This window comes from Amaranthus tricolor, chromosome 8 (assembly GCF_026212465.1).
Source record: "Amaranthus tricolor cultivar Red isolate AtriRed21 chromosome 8, ASM2621246v1, whole genome shotgun sequence".
NCBI classification, from domain to species: Eukaryota; Viridiplantae; Streptophyta; class Magnoliopsida; order Caryophyllales; family Amaranthaceae; genus Amaranthus; species Amaranthus tricolor.
Window position 1 is genome coordinate 23,572,228 of NC_080054.1, and position 13,464 is coordinate 23,585,691.

The window sequence follows — 13,464 nt, forward strand, 5'->3', positions numbered from 1 at the left end:
ATATGGTAATTACAACCGTGACCTTAATGATGAATTTTCCGTTAAATGTCCGTTAAATTTGGAATTTAACCTAACCATGGTTAGTTTCTTCATCTTCTTCCCTTTTCTCTTTCATGGCTGCTCTTCTTCCATGGCAGCTCTTCTTCCATGGTTAGTATGGAATTACAAATTGCAGGAATTTGAGTTCAGCTCTTTAATTTCCATAGTGAATACCCAAGAATAAATGGAAAGACCAAAAGCTTCCATTTTTCGAAAAAGAAAAAAATGAAATTAGAAAAGGCTTAAGGCTTTTGCATTTATAATCTGGAATTTTTTCGATTTATCGAATTTCAATATTCAACATTTCGGTATGAATGAATTTGCAATTTATATTGAGCAAATATATAGGGATTGAACAATTGAACCAAATATGGTAATTATTTTGCCCACTTTTTTAAATATTTTATTTGAATTGTTTGAAGATGATGAAGGAGGGATTGAGACCCAACTTTTCTTCCATTTTCTAATTTGACCGTTGAAGATTATTGGTGTTCCATATTAGCTTGACATCTGATGGTGAAGAAGGAGACCGATCGACGGTGGGTTTGTCGACGACTCTTTGATATTTTATCATTTAATTTATGCAACTTTTATTGAAATTTTGATATTTTTTATTTTTTAATGTTATTCAATTTCTGGGTTTCAATTTTTGCAATTTTATGGGTTTAATTTATATAATTATTTGGGGTTTAATTTCTACATTTTTCTGCACTTTTTAATTTTTAGGTTCTTAGTTTATCCTAATTTGTCTATTTATTCTTGGGTATTCACTATGAAAATTGAAGAGCTGAACTCAAATTGCTGCAATTTACCCAAAAGTGAAAAAATACAGATTAAAAGAGAGACAAAGAATTTACCCAAAAATGGCATGAACTAAATTAGGGTTCATGTTTTACAATTTCACATTTTTTTTGAGGAATTAGCAACCCCATGGAAGGATTACACTGAATTTAATGCCGAGAAATTAGCTAATTTCCAGAAATTTAATGCCGAGAAAGAGCTTGTACTGGAATTAGGATTACACTGAATTAGAAGGAATTGTGGGGTTTTGTAAGTGTATTTCTAATGCAAAGATTCAAAGACTAATTCCATACTAACCATGGAAGAAGAGCTGCCATGGAAGAAGAGCAGCCATGAAAGAGAAAAGGGAAGAAGATGAAAAAAGTAACCATGGTTAGGTTAAATTTCAAATTTAACGGACATTTAACGGAAAATTCATCATTAAGGTCACGGTTGTAATTACCATGTAATTGGGGGGTACCACTGAAATGCAGTTCGGTACCATTGTAATTTTTCAATAGTACAAGGGCACCATTGATAATTTCTCTATTTTAATTGTTATATATTAAAATATGTACATCTAAAAATTATAAAAATTAAAGTTAATATTATAAAAGTAATGTAGCAATATATTGATTGTTTATAATATTGATTGTTTATATATTGATTGTTTAGACGATTAAAACAAGATTATATTTAACTATAATTTTTTCTTACACATTAACTGTAATATATAAAATAAGCTTGAACAATGAATATTGCAAAAAACGTAATGTAGCAAGTATTTCAGAACGAAAGAAGTATCATTCAACATCATATTCCATTTTGGATTGTTTTTTCCATTTTGCATCACTTTTTTGGATAATAATACACCACTTTCTTTTAAATTTTTCATACTCACTGTAACAACCCGACCTACCGTTCACTGAATAAACAGGGTCATCACGGGGTTCATTTCCCAATAAACTTAAATCACACTTCCAAAACTTGAGCAAAGGGGTCACCAGCTCTTTAACGTAACTAACTCAGCTAATTCTCAAACCAAACATCTAACTAAAACACAAGTAATCATACAATTCACTTCGAGTCAAATATAACCAACACAACCAAGACTAATATACTTTCATCTAAAAACCTAATACAAAACTACAGATTCCCACGTGCTTAGCTCAATGTACATCCTTGGAACGCTATTCAACATCGCTAACCCATCGTTCCCGACCGGTTCGATCTGTGATCAAACTAAAAGATGGAAACGACAGAGGGTCAAATTATCTGAATGAGAAGTAACAATCCAAAACAACAAACACAATAGTTTCCAAATAAGGGTTTAAAAGCAACATCAGTTTCCTAGATCTATATGCGCACAGGGAGTCTAGTTTGAGAGGTGCCCCATAGCTCTATGGCTATGTCGCTCTCGGGTGAAGCTAGTCAATATCTGAATGAAAACTCGCTTCAAAAACAAGTAGCAGGGAACAATGTTCCTCAACTCTGTCAATGACCGGCTCGCAAGCCCGATCCATTGACTATATCATAATATCAACATAAGCAGTTACAACAATATTTGTCTCAACAATTTTCAATTTCAAAAGAGCTTTAGTAAAAAGTTTATTTTCAAGAAATGTAGTCTGATCAGACCTTTTAAGGGACTACTACTACTCACCAAAGATGACGCTTCAAAAAGTTGGGTTCAATTCGCAGATATCAGCTAGAATGGTTCCGCCGAGAAATTGTCTCCTGAAGCATAACAATACACATAATCACCAAAGGGTGTTCGATACTTAATTTTAACATATAACTTTATTACATCTCCTCCTAAGATCGTAGCGTAACCAAGAATTTATTCTAACATTTTGAATTAATATAAATCTCACATGTTTTATTCTAATCTCCCGATTTTCCATCAAGATTTTATAACCATGACCTATAATTGTCAACTTATCTTCAAGATTAACAACCTCCATGATTTTTCTTTGTAATTCCGATCACAAGTAAAACAAACATTTAACTCACCATTAACAATACTTCCAACAATCGCATAATTCAATCAAGAATACCAATTATCCCTTCTTTAATCACTTTTAATTATTTTACTAAGCTATCTAATGTTATTTATCTACAATCATTTTCCTCCAATATGCACATCTAATTAACCACAGAAATAAGTATTCTACCCTTCAAACTACAAGTCTACCAATTCAATATTAAACATCAAAAATTCCATCTACTCTAATATGAATAAGCATACCCATACTAATTCTTGAGATCACATCCTTCCATGAGACTACAAGATCTTGATGAGCACTAATATTAGGTATCATAATGAAATAAAATTCACAAGAATCAGTTATTAATTTCATAGTGTAATCCCAAAAACAAAGAAGAAAAACAGAATAACAATAAAACCAAATAATATAAAAAGAAAAGGAGGAAAGAAGTGGACCTTGTTTACGGCAAGAATCAAAAACAAAATAAAGATTTGGTGCACAATTGAAACAGAAGCAAAATAGAATTCGATTTCATCATTTTTGGCAGAATTCAGAGACAAAATAAATTGATTTTGGCTTTCCCTTATTTTCGGTAGAATTTGAAGACCAACGACTCGAAATTTTGAAATTTTCAAAAGAAGAAAACAAAAATGAATTTAAAGAATTAATATAATTGATGCTACACAGAAACGCAAAGAGGGGAAAGGAACTCAAAAAGGACTATACTTGTTTCATTCTATCGAAAATCAGAGGAAGAGAAAGAAGAATCTTGTTTCTTCGAAAATTAGAGGTAGAAATCAGATGGATTAGGGCTTTGTTGCTTCGAAAATCAAATGAAGAAGATGGATTAGGGCTTTGTTGCTTCGAAAGACAAAGAAGGATAGGAATGAGAAGGGAAAGGTTTCGAATGGCTTGAGAAGGAAGCCATTGTTGTTTTAGTTCTTAAAACTCATGAAATTGGGCTTTAAAAAGTAGTTTTGAAGAAGATGGTGTTGAGTAGTACATGTAAGGGAAAGATAACTGATTTTTTTAGGGAATAAATAAAATAAAATATCAAGGGATAATAAAAGAATTATTATGTTGGGTATCCCTAAGTCCATTACCACTTCTCATTCCTTCAAGGTTTGACCCAATAAAATTCTAATCTTAATATTTATTTCAAGGTCCCAATTCTAAATATTACTAATTTCCCAAATGTTACACTCACCCTGTCAACGTAATGCGTATCAGTGTATGTATGCCAAATGCGCGGGAGGACGAGAGTACCCCTCCCTCATCTCCATACCTACTTCGATCGGATAAATTTTTCATACTTACACTTTCAACGTAGGTATATAACTAATACTCCTCCACCTAGATTACCAACCTCATCCTTGCCCGCCTTACACACTTAATGTTCGCCCCATACCCACCTTATACTCGCCTCTTATCAGCCAAAGGAAATCCTTGTAATAAAAATATTATAATAATTAATATTAGATTCAGATATAACAGTTGCTTATACTTACCTGTGCCAAGCACAAAGTCACAAATAGTTTTTGTGAAAAAATTAGTTTATTAATATGAAATATAAACTTTATAATTGAAAAAAGAATATATTAATATTATATAATTGAAATTTTTAAATTAAAAAGTGACCAATGAATATGAGACCTACATGAATGTTTCCTACATGATAAATAATATTGATTGATAAATGTTGTAGAAAAATTTATAAAATTATGATTAGGATCTAGAAAGAGATGAAAGGCAGCACATAACTCCTATAAAGGAGGATTTGGCCAAAGTGGTCTTTAATTTGAGAAAGACCTACAATAGAAGACAATGCAAGACAAGACAATAGCAAAAATATGATAGACAATGCAAGATAAACAATTAGCTAATAACATAACCAAATAGATATAAAGCAATCATAGAAGGCCAAAATAATAAATAATGCATATAAGTGTATGCGCAGTTGAGTATCCAAGGTCTAAGACACAAATACAACGTCTGCAACTAGTTTTATCCCTAGTTAAATTCTTTAATAGGTGCCACTTGTTCATGTCATTCCTAATTTGCTCTTCCTACGTTTTCTTAAGCCTACTATGATTGCTCTTTTCATCAATCGTGATGCTTTCCACCCTTTGGATTATTGGCGTGTCAATGGATTTTCTTTGCGTAGGTCCAAATTATCTCAATCTACTTATACGTATCTTTGCAGAGATGAGCGCAGCCAATTTATCTCTCAAAACTAGGTTCTTATCTATCCGAATGTGTGCACACCTCTACCTTAACATTCACATCTCCGTTACAACAAGATAGATCAAATTGTAATTCAGTAGAATTTACCTTTTAATTTAGCTAGAAAAATTCTATCACATAACATCCCAATTGTTGTTCTCCATTTAATACAAGCAGCTTGAATTTGGTGGATTACTTCTTCATCAATCTCCCCATCACTCTAGGTTATTGATCCTACATATTTAAATTAGGTCATTTTTCACAACATCTTCATCATTGGTCACCTTAGATTCTCTCACTTATTCTCCCCCACTAAAATTACTAAGTATTTCGTATTAGAACTACTTATTCGTAGCCCTTTTCCTTGTAGAGTCGTTTTCCTATACTTTAGTCTCATATTGACTTCTTCACCAGTTTTGGCATCAGCGAATAACATGCACCAATGAAGAGTTTCACAAATATGTTTTGATAACTCTTCAAGTATTATAGCAAATAAAAAAAGAGCGTAAGGTTGATCCCTGGTGCAAACCCGACCAATTCTATTGAAAAAGGCTCAGTTATCTTACAAGCGACTAAATGCTAGTCGTGATTCCATTACATATTTTGTATTATCTTAATATACTTGAATGACATTCTTTTAAACTCAAAGCTATTCCATATAATGGTCCTTGCCTTTTCGGTACGCTATCATATGAGTTTCAAGATTAATGAGCACCATATGCAAATTCTTATTTCTTTTCCTATACTTCTCCATCAATCTTCTCCATCAAGATTAATGACATTCTCTTTGATTGTTGTTTCTTGCCTGAGCTTCCTCTTCATTACTCTCTCCCACATTGTTATTGTGTGGTTGAAAAGTTTAATCCTTTAAAATTTCAGTATAATTGAGCATCATCTTTGTTTTATATAATGGAATAATGTATCCCAACAATTCCTTTATCATCCCAATTGGCTTCAAAATAATGTCAAAAAAGCTTGTAAACCACAAAATACATTTTCTCCTAAACTTATACATAAGTAAAAGTTAAAAAAACAAATATTAAAACTACATATTAAGATGGATTGAACAAAATTTTACATGATTAAATTTTTTATAAAGCTGATTAATCAATAAAACAAAACACTTGATACATTATTATATAAATGTCAAAGTGTTGCATGTATGAATAAAGAATGAAGTACTCCATTTTTTAACTTTAAAGTTTGTGAAAAGTAATAAATTTAAAAAAGTAATTCTACGTAGAAGAAGAAAAGGACGAGAAAAGAAAATAAGAAACTGAAAAAAGAAAACAAAAGACCGCGTGATACGGTCATTATAATAGCTGGCACCGTCCTTACTGTCTTACCCAACTCTAACTTTCCTCCTCCATTTTCTCCCGATCCCAAAAACTCTCAATCAACCGAATTCAAATTTCAAAATCAAATCCCAAATCTCAATCCTTCTCTAGTCTCCAACCATGGCAGCATCATCAGCAAGAGATGAGAATGTTTACATGGCGAAACTCGCTGAACAAGCTGAACGTTACGAAGAAATGGTGGAATTCATGGAGAAAGTCGTTTCCGCTGCTTCTGAAGGCGAAGAACTTACTGTTGAAGAACGCAACCTTCTTTCTGTTGCATACAAAAATGTAATTGGTGCTCGCCGTGCTTCTTGGAGGATCGTTTCATCGATCGAGCAAAAAGAAGAAAGTCGTGGAAACGAAGATCATGTTTCAACCATTAGAGGTTACAGATCTAAGATTGAATCTGAACTTTCTAATATTTGTGACGGTATTCTCAAATTGCTTGATTCTAAGCTTGTTCCTGCTGCTTCAAATGCCGATTCAAAGGTGTTTTATCTTAAGATGAAAGGTGATTACTATCGTTATTTGGCTGAGTTTAAGACTGGATCTGAGAGAAAAGAAGCTGCTGAGAATACTCTCACTGCTTACAAATCTGCTCAGGTATGCATTTTTTCTCGATAGGTAGATTTTGTGATTTTTGTTATGCGATTTGATTGTAAATTAATTTAGGTCTTTTTGTGTGTGTGGATCATTGATTGCACGATTGACGTTGTTTTGTAGGAAAGTAGAATAAAATGAGAATATTTTTCTTATGGAAGACTAGAATATTTTTTTTCTTATTGTTATTTTACCTTATATTTAGAATGTTTTTGTTATTGTTATTTCCTTTTTATTGTTGTCATTAACGTTCTTCTTTGTTTTAGCGTAATCCAATCGGCTTAACACTAAGTCATTTTTAATGGATCCCATAAAATAATTTACATTAATCTCTAGGCTGACTTATGTTTTTCGGTTTCTCTCAGAAATGAGACCACATCCTTTGCTGGAATAGCCAAACATGCTTGTTTGTAAACGTCGGAAACTGTTAGTTTCTTCTTCATTATTATCTTTGCGTCGATATCAAAGGAATTCAATCATAACTGCATCTTATCTTAATATATCGTTATTATCATTAGTTATTAGAGATAGAAATATATCATTTGATTGGCTCAAAAAGGCTTTTGTAAATGATCGTTTCTTGAAATTAAGTCGTCCCTCTTCTTCCATAAGGATTTTAAAAAACTCCATAAAGCTTATTTGCAATGGTGGAACCTGAACAAACCATAAACACATAAAGACAGACCAACAGATTGTAACCATGGCACGAATGGAAATGTTTCACTTGTTACAACAAATGCAAAATGACAATCCGTTCATCTGCGTACTTATCAGTGCCCGAACTTAGTGTGGTCGAAAAACTTAACTACCAAAATTACACTACATGGTGTAGAATAATGGATATTGCCATTAGTGGTCGAGGGAGGCTTAACCACATCACAACCCCTCTTCCTCCAACAACCGACCTAACTTACCAGCAATGGGCACAATAAGATTCAATGATAATCTTGTGGATTTGACAAATATTGACAGAGATCTCATTAATCAATTTCTCAATCATTCCACCCCTCGAGCCTTATGAAAGGGGATCGTAAATCTCTTGAGTAGCAGTCGAGACAAACTTCAGATGTTTGATCTGATTTCAAAGTTGGCCACTTTAAAACAAAATCAAGACTGCATTGAAGTGTTTTTCGGCAAACCCAATACTATTTGGAAGCAAATTGATTGTCGGATGCAAAATCTGATGAAACACTTTGATGACATCATAATATTCAATGATATATCATATATCTCTACTACTTTTCAAGAAATGATTATTTACAAGAGCCTTTTTGAGCCAATCAAATGATATAACTAATGATAATGATAACAACATTATAAGATCAGATGCATTTATAATTGAGTTCCTTAAAAAGAAATATGGTGATGATATCGACGCAAAGATAATAATGAAGAAGAAGCTAACAGTTTTCGACGTTGACAAACAATGACGTTTGGCTATTTCAGGGAAGGATGTGGTCTCATTCCCGACAGAAACTGAAGAATCTAAGTTAACTCAAACAAATAAGATTAACGTAAAATGTTTTATGGGGTCCAATAAAAATGACTTAAAGCCTATGGGACTACACTAAAACAAAGAAGAACGTTAACGACAACAATAAAAAAAGGAAATAATAATAATAATCTAAGTATAAGAAATATAACAGTAATAATCTAAATGTAAGAAAAAGATATTCTAGTGTCCTTAATATAGAGAACTATAATTTAGTTTTATTCTATTTTCCTACATGTTTAATTATGATATTGAATGAAAACATTCACCGATCTCCTTGTAAAGATGGATAAGTGCGTGTATGGTATGATCTTTTTTGTGAGGGAAAATGTGAATTGAATAAGATGATCATTGTTATTCATTTGATTCTAAAGTGATTGGACGATCTTTTTTATTTGTTCATAGTGGTGTTTGATAATTGTTGTAGGATCTTATTATTCCTCCCTCGTTTGATTTTTTTCTTTTTCGTGTTTGTTAATTTGTTGTTTGATTAATCTTAAGAATAAATGTGTTAGAAAAGTATAAATTGGTTTCATTATGCGATGGATGGAGAAAGTATTTAGGGGAACTCTTTCCTTTTACAACATGTAGTGTATTGATTTGCAAATCAAATGGTTATTATTCTTGATACTAATTCATTACTAGTGTATTGATAGAGGAATAATTGCTACTTGCTAGTGAAGCTAAATGTCTGAACCCCTAACATTCCTACGGTAATACAATCTCACTCAAAATTTGTATTTTTCGTGATACTAATTCATTACTACTCTTACTACCTTATGTCCAAATGGTGATGAATGAGAATAAATTTTGTACAAATGAACAATGATTATAATTTAACAAAAATGGTTATTATACAAATGAAGTAAATGAAGATAATATAAATTACAAGTATATATTTGCATTTTTGTTGTATGGCTGACAATTTTATTCTTGCTTTGTTGATCACTAAATGGATAAAATTTAAAGATTGATTTGGAACTCTTATGTCGCTTGGAAATCTTTTAAAAATTATAGGGGTATAAACATAGTTATCAGAATCTCGATTCTGATCTACGATTCTACGATCTTACAATCTAAAAATGGGCGACTGATCCGGATCGTAGGTATGATCTTAATGTGGTAGAATCGAGTGATCCTACTTAGCTCAAAATTTTAGGTGATATGATCATAACGCGATCCTACGATTTTACGATCCGATCCTACATGGGTGCTTTCAATCTTAAAATATTTTCATATAAAACAGATTTCACTTACGTATAAATATATAATTAAAATAATTATGATACCTTTATAAAATTCAAGTTTTTCTTAATTTGCAGTTTAAAAATGATTATCAAAAGTATTTCTTGTTCAAAAGTTAATAGATGAAGTCAAATAAGTTTTTACTTATACCTTAAAACTTAAAAAGAGAACAATATAAAAGATAATCAGTAATTCAAAGCACATTGATGCATATTTGTAGGATCACACGATCCTACGATCCGATTTTACCGATTTCGATCCTACCCCTTCAACGATCCTATGTAGAATCCCGATCCTAATAACCTTGGATATAAATACATTTCTATTGTGATATTCCCCCATAATGATACTTGAGAATAATAAGGGAAATTCACAATGAGATACAAACAATCTCGTTACGTACCAAGTACGAAGTATGCAATAAAAATGATTGTGTAGAATAAGATGTCAATAGAAACTAAACAAAGAGTTTGATCAAGTTTATTATTTGTTCATGTTTAGAGAGAAATAGCAAGAATGATTTCTTGATTATTGGTGTCTATAACCATCATAAATATCACTTATTTCTAAAGTTACTGCATTCTTTCATCACATGCTTTCATGAAGCACCACAATCTTACGAAACACAACTTTCTTTTACAAAACATAGCAATTTCACCAAAGGACTGTGCAGAACATTATACTCGAGCAAGTGACAAATTGATTGAACGAGCGATCCAGTCCTTAGTACACTGTTGCTTGTAATTGGGCACAAGTTTACTTTTTTATCATTCTTTGCTTTGTATAATTAAGCACTTGAACACTTATCCCAGGAAATTTAGCTCCACTAAATTTGTAGTACTTTAGGTATATCCTAATATGCTCTTAACATTTAAACTAGTATGAAGCTTGTCGAATCGATTTTCTAGTTAAATTACATTAAATTGTCAGTATCATTCTCACCATTTTATTACCGACAATTAAACAATAAGGTGTCTTAATATTAATAGGTAAACCAATATGTAATATCAATTTTAAATTTTTCATAGTGGAATGTCTTATTAATTGATTGCGATTTGGGTTAAATAGATTGTTACTTTAGATGTTGGCATTGTTTTCACTCTGTATGGGACTTCTTTCTTATTGTGGCTGTGATTTTTAATTTGAAGGTAAAGCGTAAATACTTGTGAATTTGTTTCTTTGTTGAGTCTTTTGCTTTGATCAATCTGTCATCTAAGTTGGTCAGGATGGATGGTAGATTTGAGATACTAATAGGCAACTAATGTGATAATCTGCTTCCGTTTCATTTTACCAGGATATTGCAAATGCTGACTTGCCTCCAACCCATCCCATCCGGCTTGGTCTTGCACTCAACTTCTCAGTTTTCTACTATGAGATTCTCAACTCTCCTGATCGTGCCTGCAACCTGGCTAAACAGGTGAGTTTATAGGCTCTAGCTGGGAACGATATACATTGCCTCACTTATTTTATACGGTCAAATGTCAATTGGTTGTTGGTGCTTTTTGTTTGTGTCGTGATTCAACGTCCCACTGAATTCATGTTGCATAAAAGGATTTTATCCTACCATAGCAGGTCTAAGCTCTGCTTCTCATATTAGATGATTACTGTTATACAATGCGTATTTCCTACATTCTGCAGTAAACCAGCTAGCCAAGCAGTATTTCCTATTTCCTCCGTTCCATATTACTTGCAACACTTCCCATTTTTAGATATTTCATATTATTTGCAACATTACGCCTTTTGGTAAAAAGCATCTACACAATTTTCTATTTTACCCCTACTTTATTCCTTTCCCCACATATCATTATCAATCTTATCTTTTTACTTCAATTACTTTAATTCACCTATACATTATCTACTTATAATTACTTTAATAGATTTTTTTCTTAAATGGAAAAATGATTCAGCTACCCTCCATAAACCCATGTCTCAACCCCATTATAAATTCCTTATTTACTTCCTATGATATTAAACCCTAGATCTGATCGCCCCTATTCCTCTAGCAATCTTCCTTGAGTAATCCCACAATCAAACCCTTATTTAACTCTTACGCATGTGATTACTTGAGTTGAATATGGTTTTTGTGGGTTTATCGGCATTCTTAATCTTCATATGGATTATTGTTGGGTTTTGTTTGGTTGATACAAGAGTTGAATCTGGGATTATTTTTGTATGATTTTTTGGCTGTATCATCTTCATTTTTGTGCTTTTTCTAATTAGTTTTTGGGGATTTTTTCGGTTGATCTCATTTTCGTGTGCTTGTTCTAATTAGATTTTGGGGGTTTTTTTGGTTGATCTCACTTCCTTGTGCTTTTTCTGATTAGTTTGGGGGGGTTTTTTCGGTTGATCTTATTTTCATCTGATTTTAAGTTTGTAATTCAATGTAAAAAATGGGGCTTTGAAGAAGAAAAAAATGGGGTTTATGTAAAGTAATCATTTTATCTCTCCCATTAAGAAACCCAACTTTTTGTCCCATTGCATGAATAAAATCTGATCTGTTGGAGCCCATGAGAAAAGGGTAGAATTGTCATTTTGAATGGGAAAAAGCTTTTTCTTAAAAACTCTGTATAATTCCAATGTTGCAACTAAAACAGAACAGAGGAAGTATATTGGTGTGTATGACGCTCATATATGGGACATCTTTAAGAGTCTTCCCCTTCATTTTGCATTAATCAGATACTAGTAGTAGTATTTCTATGTATCATAGAAATGAAATTTGTTGATGACTTGTTAATTGCTAGAACTTCAACGTCACAGTATTATATAGGCTAGTGTTCAGTTCACAAATCATATCTTTTTCCTCGGCAGCACTATATAATTTATTGTGATATCTTTGAGCTTTGGATGGATTGTGTTTCATTTGGTTTCATCTAATAAATTGTCGTATTTTGCCTTACCAAAGGCCTTTGATGAAGCGATTGCCGAGTTGGACACCCTAGGGGAAGACTCCTACAAAGACAGTACTCTGATCATGCAGCTTCTCCGGGATAACCTGACTTTGTGGACTTCTGACATGCAGGTATAAAATAAACTGTTATTTTTCTTGTATAATGTACTTTTCCGTGCTTTATTTTCATTCAGTAATGGGTCTAATTTTCCTTTTCAGGAGGATGGAGCTGATGAGATCAAAGAAGCGTCCAGCAAGCAGGAAGAAGAAAAGTGAGAGCTGGTTGTTTAGAACTAGGTTTTAGGATTGAAATGGTTAATTTTAAAGTTGAGGGTGCTGCTGAATTATTTGACAGTTCCTAGCTGTTATCTTGATTCTAAGTATTATTAGACTAAAACTTATTTTTCATGAATATCTCAAATGGCATGATGCATTGATGCTTACTTCACTATATTTTTTTTTTCTTTGAATTTTTGGTGCAAGTGAATAATCACAGGATAGGATCTGACCCAATTTTTGATTGAACAAAGCTCAAAAGTACACATTCAAGCTACATGAAATATGCTCTTTAGTCATTACAGAACAATTGGTTCCGTACTTCCTTTATATAATTATGCAATCCAAATCAATCTGTACTGACTACTGAGTAAAGAAGTGAGTGACTCCTTGAATGACAAAATGACCATATATCCGACCTTTTTTTACCTCTTTGAAAATTCTTTAGCGGTTTTTATGGAATTTTCAATTTCAGATATAATATTTTTTTTCTTTCCATGAAAATTTTAAGATTGTAAATTGATTATGGAGTTCATCATAGGTTGGCTTAATATATGCTTACATATTAAAGTGATTAGGGATTACTTATAATTA

General features: G+C 32.2%; 1 protein-coding gene across 1 annotated transcript; it reads left to right on the plus strand.

Moving 5' to 3' along the window:
• Positions 1-6,343: 6,343 nt before the first annotated feature.
• LOC130820467 (14-3-3-like protein) lies at positions 6,344-13,045 on the plus strand. Its single transcript, XM_057685855.1, has 4 exons — positions 6,344-6,973; positions 11,002-11,124; positions 12,610-12,726; positions 12,814-13,045. The coding sequence occupies exons 1-4, from the start codon at positions 6,488-6,490 to the stop codon at positions 12,868-12,870; spliced, it is 783 nt and encodes a 260-aa protein (XP_057541838.1). The 5' UTR covers positions 6,344-6,487; the 3' UTR covers positions 12,871-13,045.
• The last annotated feature ends 419 nt before the right edge of the window (positions 13,046-13,464 follow it).

Bases quoted from the DNA above. Each gene is read 5' to 3' on its own strand.
- LOC130820467 (XM_057685855.1), top strand. From the start codon at position 6,488: ATGGCAGCATCATCAGCAAGAGATGAGAATGTTTACATGGCGAAACTC. The intron at 6,974-11,001 runs GTATGCATTTTT...TCATTTTACCAG, and splicing joins CTGCTTACAAATCTGCTCAG to GATATTGCAAATGCTGACTT. The intron at 11,125-12,609 runs GTGAGTTTATAG...GCCTTACCAAAG, and splicing joins CCTGCAACCTGGCTAAACAG to GCCTTTGATGAAGCGATTGC.